This window comes from Notolepis coatsorum, assembly GCF_963971535.1.
Source record: "Notolepis coatsorum genome assembly, chromosome: 5".
Classification (NCBI taxonomy): Eukaryota; Metazoa; Chordata; class Actinopteri; order Aulopiformes; family Paralepididae; genus Notolepis; species Notolepis coatsorum.
This window is the reverse complement of record NC_140169.1, coordinates 40186512-40195935: the sequence shown is the minus strand read 5'-3', so window position 1 is coordinate 40195935 and position 9424 is coordinate 40186512. Positions and strand designations below refer to the sequence as shown.

General features: G+C 42.1%; 1 protein-coding gene across 1 annotated transcript in view; it reads left to right on the top strand.

Moving 5' to 3' along the window:
* Positions 1-5249: 5249 nt before the first annotated feature.
* Positions 5250-9424, top strand: part of pard3bb (par-3 family cell polarity regulator beta b) — a 617911-nt gene continuing 613736 nt past the window's right edge. The window contains exon 1 of the mRNA XM_084314067.1: positions 5250-5686. Coding sequence (XP_084170193.1) covers positions 5570-5686 — 117 coding nt within the window. The 5' untranslated portion in view covers positions 5250-5569. The remainder of the gene's footprint in view (positions 5687-9424) is intronic.

The window sequence follows — 9424 nt, the reverse complement described above, 5'->3', positions numbered from 1 at the left end:
ACTGTGTTAATAAACAAACAAACAAACAAACAAACAATAGTCAATTCATGCTGAGTCAATCAGTTCCCCCAGCCACATTTGTGTATTAAAATTTTTGGGGGGAATTAACTGATATAAAATGTATCGACAATTTTTCGGAAATTTATCGAATCTAATCGAATCGTGGTCAAATGAAGAGATTTCATGATGCATTGAATCGTTGCCTGAAGAATCGTAATCGAATCGAATCGTTGTGAGGTCGAATCGTTACACCCCTATAATTAATTTGTCATTCTGTAGATTCCTTTCCCAGCACAATCCGTGCTGTTCTTCATACTGGACACACATATCCATTTAGTTTGCCACAAAACAAATGGAATACCAATGGGGCCATGCTGTTTGTACAAAGGTCAAGTCAATTCAGTTGTATTTGTAAAGCATATTTAAAAACAACTGCATTTGACCAAAGTGTTGCACAGAGTCTATACACTGTAGCTGATAAATAAAAACACAACAAATTACAATAGATCAAACATTAACACGATGACAATCAATGCATACAGTATAGTATATAGAAAACATATACAATATACAAGCTGCCTATCAGATCAATACATAGAAAACACATAACCTATATACGTACAAGCCTATCAGATCGATATATAGAAAACACATACACTACCGGTATATACAAGCTGCCTATCAGATCAATACATAGAAAACACATACACGCTGCCTATCAGATCAATACATAGAAAAAACATACACTACAAGCTGCCTATCAGATCAATATATAGAAAACACATACACTATACAAGCTGCCTCAATACATAGAAAACACATAAACTATATACGAGCTGCCTATCAGATCAATACATAGAAAACACATACACTATATACAAGCTGTCTATCAGATAGATCCCCCACAAAAAACATACACTATACAAGCTGCCTAGACTGCAGGCTCTGAAACACACTCCAGAGTTCATCCAAAGCAAAGAGGTTCGTTTTGGATGCACTTTCAAGGACTGCATGTTTGAGTGCTTTTTACAGTGGACCCATTACTTACATTACACAAGGTTTTTGGCAAACCAACTGGAGCGGCGGGCATCCAGTATGAAGCGTACAGTAACATCCAGTATGAAGCCTATAGTAGCATCCAGTATGAAGTCTACAGTAGCATCCAGTATGAAGTCTACAGTAGCATCCAGTATGAAGCCTACAGTATAAGCCTACAGTAGCATCCAGTATAAAGCCTACGACTGTGGGGGGGGGACCAATCTCAAGTCGATCTGTACTTTCTCGGCCGAGCTATAGTCACTTTTCCGCACCTACTACCAAACTCTGCATGCGCAGATTGCCCACGGACTCGGAGTCTCTCTGGATTCTCCAGAGATCAAGGTTCATCAATCTGCGCATGCGTAGTTCGGGATTAGGTGTGGGAAAGTGACTATAGCTCGCCCGAGAAAGTACCCATCGACTTGGGATTGGTCGCTCCGTGTTCAGGAGACTCAGGCGTATAAAAGTCTATTGGATCATGTCTCCAGCACCCCCACAGCCGTAGCTACAACCACTTAATGTCAAGGCTCTCATCCACATTCATTCATTTTCTCCCCCCGCTCTCTCCTCCATGAGCTCAATGTAACACGGAAGTGCAGTGGTCTATGGATTGTGCTGAGAAAGGACTTTACTGTTCAACAACATCATTGATGAATAGGAAACAGGGCTAAGTGTCCAACATTCTGAACACACCCTGTAGAGTCAGCCCTGTGGTTTATTATAAAAGACCGTTTCAGAGCCCATTACTGTCTCCCCCTGGACTGGCCTGTGAGCAGCATCTACCATCAACTAACATATCTCCTATTTTCTCAATTACATTTCTGATCAAATTATATCAGTACTTGATCATATGGCAGCTTGATTTTAGATGATTCACGAGATTAATTAGTTATTTATCTTCAGCATCTCTAGCTATATTTTTCTATTTGTATTATTATCATTAGTAACAACAACAGTAGTAATAATAATATTACCAAACTTAATAAACGTTTACCTACAAACTTTCAGCATGCATGCAGTTTTTTCCCCTCACATCAATTATCTCATCAGCTCATCATATATCATAATGTTCTTACTACCTACCTTGTTATTGTGAGTAGTCTATACACTCACGGACAGCGATCACTGCAGCGAGCCCCTCATATCCTATGTTGATTGATTGATTGAAAACTTTATTAACAGATTGCAGAATGGGTACAATACAGTACAGCTCAATACAAACAACTATGCTAAGAGGATGCAGACCAGAAAAATACTTTTGTCTTGTTTACATCAGGGTCCTCCATTTTCAATTCATCAAGACATTTATGACATACAAGACATACAAATATACGGTACTGTGTAAGAAAGAGAGAACATCATAAAAAATATATATATCCGAAGGGGAAGAAACTGTACATTAGAGGGGGTTGGGTGGGGTGGGGGGGGGGGGGGGTATTTTGACATTTACAGGGACCAGTTTCTAATTGCAGCCACCCGTAGGTGCTCTTTGAGAGCGGTTTTGAAGGAGGGTATATAGGGATTCACATTCCTTTACGGCTGTGGGTAGGGCGTTCCACATTATTGTGGCATAATTGCTAAACGTGTAACTTAGTCCCTTGTTTGAGCCGAAACACGTTCACACTGCTAGGCTAAGTGCTCAATTCTGATGTATTGCTCAGATCAGATTTGTTGTTGTTGTATATAACAAATATGGGTGTAAGAAGTTGTGACCAACGTCAATCTAGACTCTAGAGAGTGGTGTAAAAGTAGCAAGACAGTTCAGACTGAGGTCGCACTGCAAACCTGTATATGATTTAGGACCACATAAAATGTAAAGGATCAGATTCCATGTGCTTTGTGCTGTTCATGCTCTCATGAACCCCCCCCCTCCCCCCAGATCTGAGTCACATTCTGTCACCAATTCTGTGACCACTTCTAGCCTCCCTACACTGGCTCCCCTTGTATCTCTTCTTGTGCTCCTCTGTCCCCTGTGTGCTATATTGTGCTTTGTGTTCGTTCCCCTATCCGTTTGTTGGCCTACTGGTTGTCCTATTCTCTGAATGTACCGTCTTGTCCTGTTGTGCCTTTTTCTATTTCTGTATTTGTGTATTTTATATTATGACATTGATCTTATGCTTTGATTGTACAGCACTATGGTTGGCTCTTGAGTTTTTAAACGTGCTTTATAAATAAATGACTTGACTATGAGTCACCCACCCCCTCCTAATGTACAGTCTCCTCCCCACCGTATACATTCTCTCCCCACCGTATGTATATTTCTCTCCCACCCACCCACCCCCTCCTAATGTATGATTGATTGATTGATTGATTGATTTTATTTATGGATCCAAAGACATGCAAAAGTGACAACACTTATTTCCAGCATGGTCCCCGATGTACAGTCTCCTCCCCATCATATGTATATACTCTCTGTTAGGATCTATGAATGAATGAATGAATGAAAACTTTATTTAACAGATTGCAGAATGGGTACAATACAGTACGGCTCAATACATACAATTGTTAAGGGGATGCAGACCTGAGAAAGACGTTTGTCTTGTTTCCATCAGGGTCCCCCATTTTCAATTCATATAGACATTTATGACATACACAACATACATGACATTTATAGCATAGGGACATATAGGTATTTAGTACTGATACATTTGTGACATAAACGGTATTCAAATATACAGTACTGTTACCCCTAGATCCTGACAGAGTATACATATGATGGGGAGGGGACTGTACATTAGGAGGGGGTGGGTGGGTGGGAGAGAAATATACATACGGCGGGGAGGGAATATATACATGCGGTGGGGAGGAGACTGTCTATTAGGAGGTGGTGGGGGTTTGGGGAATTTACGGTGGCCAGTTTCGAATTGCAGCCTCCTGTAGGTGCTCTTTAAGAGCGGTTTTGAATGTGGGCAGGGATTCACATTCCTTTACAGCTTTGGGTAGGGCGTTCCACATTGTTGTGGCATAATCTATGGGTAACAGTACTGTATATTTGCATATCGTATATGTCACGAATGTAACAGTACTATATACCTGGCTGTATGTCCCTATGCCATACATGTCATGATGTCATGTATGTTGTGTACTGTATGTCATAAATGTCACTATGAATTGAAAATGGGGGACCCTGATGTAAACAAGACAAACGTCTTTCTCTGGTCTGCATCCCCTTAACAATTGTGTGTATTGAGCCGTACTGTATTGTACCCATTCTGCAATCTGTTCAATTAAGTTTTCATTCATCATTCATTAATTCATTCATCTCTGTGTTCCCGGAGGCCTGTGTCTTTAACAAAGTGACAGTGGAGGACTCTGCAGGAGGAGGAGGAGGAGGACGACAGGTCAGTGGAGGAATTCACCAACTTTTAGTAACACAAGTCCAGTGGGATCGTCTTGACAGCCTCATTCGCCTCCTAACCTGTTATTCACCACCTAAATACCAAGAAGAAACGACCACTACGGGCCGGTCTGTATGGGATGTATCGAGGGTGAAACAATGGATACCGTTATTATCCCGTTGGAAACAATGCATTCGCTAGTAGTAGTGAAACTAGTGGAATGATGCCCTGCATCTCTCCCTCCAAACTTCAGCTAAAGGTGTTAGCTACTGTTAGTTCGCTCGCTTCAGTTTGCTAGTTCTGAAAGTGTTATAATAATAATAATAATAATAATAATAATAATAATAATAATAATAATAATAATAATAATAACCCGTATCTGTGGTGAAAGCTTGGTTTGTGTCGTGTGGCAGTAGAGCTGTAATAACGCACCTAACCTAAACGTGTGCCTTCAAGGTAACGTTACTACTGTCTTTAGCTTCTTGTGTTAGCTGTGATGCTAACAGGTTAACTTTCCTGCAGCGTTGTTTCAGGGCTAGAGGCTCGTTAGCCCGTCTGTTCTACATCTAGCACACTGAGCTGACTGGTGATCACACGTTTTCCTTTTGGACTTTGGACAAACCCTAGCTGTAGGAAACCCTCACTATAGTAACGCTACTGTTATTAAGGTAACTATAGGGAGTTCATACTAGCTGCATGTTGACACCTGTTGGATGCTGGAGGGGATGATCAATAATGGAGCAGAGCCCTGCTGGGAACCTCTACAGTTGTTATTGAAACTTTAGGATACACTTTTTTTTTTTTTTTTTATACAAGAAACGAGGGGAAGAAAAACCCCTCCTCCAAACACCATTATCTGTGGCAAGATATCTGGGACCCCTGACAAGATCTTAACACTGGGGGTCTTAACATGCTGGAGGAGATGGAGAATGGAGCAGAGGAGCCCACATTCCTATAGTTGGTATTGAAACTTTAGGATCCAATAGTTCTTTTGACAACAAACAAGGGGGAAAAAACCTCCAGCCACCCATATCTTGAGACAGGCTGTGGCAGGCTATTTGGGACCCCTGGCAGAAGACCACCACAAACATCCCCAGAGCATTCCGTTGCCACCACCACACACATACCTTGGACCCCTACATACACACTGTAGACCCCTGTGTCTTCTTGGATGAAGAGGAGGGAGTTATAAAATGAAGGTGACCGTGACGTTCGGGCGGACAGGCGTGGTGGTTCCCTGTAAGGACGGATGGACCGTCAGAGACCTCATCCAACAGGCCACACAGAGATACAGGAAGTTACTGGAGCAGGTAAGAACTCTTGAGGAACGTCATTGCCTGCTCTAACTTTAGACCTAATTAAAACCTGCCTCGTAAGTTTGGAAAATGGAAGTATAGGCTCACATCACAAAAAGACGATGCTGATTTATTTTGCACATATTCTCACAAACAATCCCAAAACATCCTAAACGACTTTGCATCCATTCATTCAGTTTGACAGTTATTAATTATGAATTATGAGAGTACATGAGTTTGAATGTGCCTACCGGTGATGTCATCATCTGGGACATTGGATCCTTGTGTTGTGTTCATTACAGCTCCATGAAATTATGTAGATGGAACTAATAGCAATACCTTGCTAACTTATCATTTCATGGAGCTGTATTTAACACACCACAATGATTCAATGTCCCAGATGACATCACCGGTGGCCATATTAAAACTCATTTAATCTCAATATAACTAAATTAATGTGTGCAAAGCTGTTTAGAGTTTTTGTGTGTTTGTGAGAAATAAATAGGCATTGTTTTTTTGGTGAAGTGCCCCTTTAAATCCCACGGGTAGCTTTTTTCCCCATAGCAGTCCTTACAGTATAATGACAACTGTAGGTGCCAAGTAGTACATTGCTTATTTAGTTGAAGAAATCTGTGCGGTGTTGACACACCCTAAGCTGAGGTGGTCTCTGTCATCATTATTATTACTGACTTAATTGAATCCTGCCATTCCACTATTATTATCACTATTACTATGTTATATTACTATGCTCTATGTTCATTACTATTACTATTGCTATTATTACCTCTTCTGCCTGTAAATGGTAAATGGCTGCATTTATATAGCACTTTTATCCAAAGCGCTTTACAATTTGCTCACATTTTACCCATTCACTCACACATTCACACACACCGATGGCAGACGCGACTATGCAAGGTGCCAACCTGCTCATCGGGAGCAATTAAGTGTTAAGTTTCTTGCTCAAGGACACTTTGACATGCTGCCCGCAGTGCCCGGGAGGAGCGGGAATCAAACCGGGAACCTCCGGATTACCAGACGACTGCTCTACCTCCCGAGCCACTGTCGCCTGTACCTCCCCTGTCTCCCATGCTGCTATGTAGTAGGGCTGCAACTAACGATTTATTTTATCGATTAGTCGATTCATCTAAACGATTAATTTACCAGGAAAATCAACAACAATTGATAAAATTTGCAATTGACATGTTTTTCAAGTGAGTATTACTATCTACTGTCATGGCCGACGGCATCGACTCATCGTCGCAGCCCTACCACTATGACACGTTCATTTTCCCTAGGGGATTAATAAAGGAACACTTGATTTGACATGAAGGGAAGATTTTTTTTTTTATTATTGATCTTTTTCCCCCTCCATTTTCCTCCGATTTTCTCCCATCACAATGTTAGTCGTATGCCAATTCCCAATCCCCTTCCTGGTCGCTGCGCACTTACCCCCCACAGTCAGATCATCTGGGAGAGTGGAGGCTATCACGTGCTTCCTCCGACACACGTCCAGCCAATCAACCGCTTCTTTTCACCTGGCAGCGCGGATCCTCCCTGAGAGGGTGTAGCGTGTGGAAGGATCACACTATCCCACTCAGGTCCTATCCGCGCTTAGCAGGCGCCCCAACCGAACTGTAGGAGTCGCTGTTTACAACGACCCGGACCCACCTTGCCAGCTTCTCCCACCCTCTAATACAGCCAATTGTATTAGTGTGAACGGCCAGCCAAGCTGGTGACAACCCCGGAGCTGTGAGCTGGATTCGAACACCTCCGGGGTTGGTGACGAACGCAATCTCCGCTACGCCACCTAATCGCCCTGCGAAGGGAAGATATTCTAATATTATTGCCCTTCTATATTATTTTAATGACAGTGGCTCAGGAGATAGAGCAGTCGTCTTGTAATCGGTTAAAGGATCCACTAGTGGTGTTGATGAGCTATAATAAGGGTGATTGATGACGAGCACATCACTGTAAGCTGAGTGGGCGTTTTGGGCCATGTGGTGAAATTAGTGTTCAATTGTAAGTCCCATTGTTGTTGGCAATGCATAATATAATATTATGTTTACTTGGCCCCTCTGCGTTGTTTCTTGTTTACTTTCAGTAGCAGCATCTAGGTGTTGTCTTTTCTCTAGGCATCGTGGTTCAGCATCTAGGTATTGTCTGTGCTCCAGACACTGTGGTTCAGTAGCAGCAGATGACACATTATCGCCACGTTTGATATTGTCCAAATGTCCAAATTACAGCAAACTACATGGATCCATGACGGTAGACCTTTGTATTCAGAAGACCTCCCAGTCCTACATGGATCTATGACAGTAGACCTTCATATTCAGAAGACCTTCCAGTCCTACATGGATCTATGACAGTATACCTTCATATTCAGTAGACCTCCCAGTCCTACAGGGATCTATGACAGTATCTCCTTCATATTCAGTAGACCTCCCAGTCCTACAGGGATCTATGACAGTATCTCCTTCATATTCAGTAGACCTCCCAGTCCTACAGGGATCTATGACAGTATCTCCTTCATATTCAGTAGACATCCCAGCCCTACATGGATCTATGACAGTATACCTTCATATTCAGTAGTAGACTTCCCAGCCCTACATGGATCCATGACAGTATCTCCTTCATATTCAGTAGACATTCCAGCTCTACTGAAAAGTTGTCAAAAGCACGATAAGTCGTGACACTCTTGCCCGACATATCATACAGACCCTGCTTCAAGGCCTCTCTATTAACTCAGAAATGGTATCACTCTGCTCACTCTGGACACTTTCTGAGTCTTATGATAAAGCTATCATCATCATACAGACAGGGATCTACATCAATCAGCTCCATTATTCCGTTTCACAGTGGTTTCCTAATGATCATATTTCACATGTCTTAAAGTTAAAGTCATGAAACACTTGGGAAAAAAAGCCAATAATTTTTTATGGAACAGTGGTTTTTCATAATAACATTTGAGATTTTCCTCAAGTCATAAGAGCCTTATAAAATACCTCATCATATTCTTTATATCATGAAAGAGGCCCCATATCGTATCGTATCATTTTCATATCCCAAAGTCCTGGGAAATTAGCTCAAGCCATTGAGGTCCTGTTCTGCATAATTGCCTGCATGAAAAATGCAAAGTGTGTTGTGAGGTGAGCCATGTTCACTGGGGGATGAGGGGTTGGTGTGTTGTGATGTCAGACATGGTTGCTAGGGAGACGAGGGGTCAGTGTGTTGTGATGTCAGACATGGTCGCTAGGGAGACGAGGGGTCAGTGTGTTGTGATGTCAGACATGGTTGCTAGGGAGACGAGAGGTCAGTGTGTTGTGATCAGGGAGCGAAATTAACTTTTTGACTCACCGGCCAGTGGCGGGTAGATGGGAAGAATCTACCCGCCAAGCATATTTCTTACCCGCCAACTTTTTTTTGATACAATTTTTTTTTATTATTATTTTATATAGATTTTTTTTTAATAAAATATATATATTATATAATCATACTTGTGATTGTGTTATCTGCGAGACATCGCCACCTCGCTGTCTGCAAACAGCTCCACTGTCTGTGTGTATACTCGAGTGGCCTCCAGCTCCAGCAAGGATTCTCCGGGGGTGCAGCTGGACCCTAAATGCTACATTCAGCATGCAAAAGAATTCTCCGGCGCTGCACCTGGACCCTAGTCAGCAGCCCTCACTCATGCGATGTAAACCAGGGACTCGAATACGCATGTTGTTGTTGTAGGACATTGATGCCAAGAGCTAT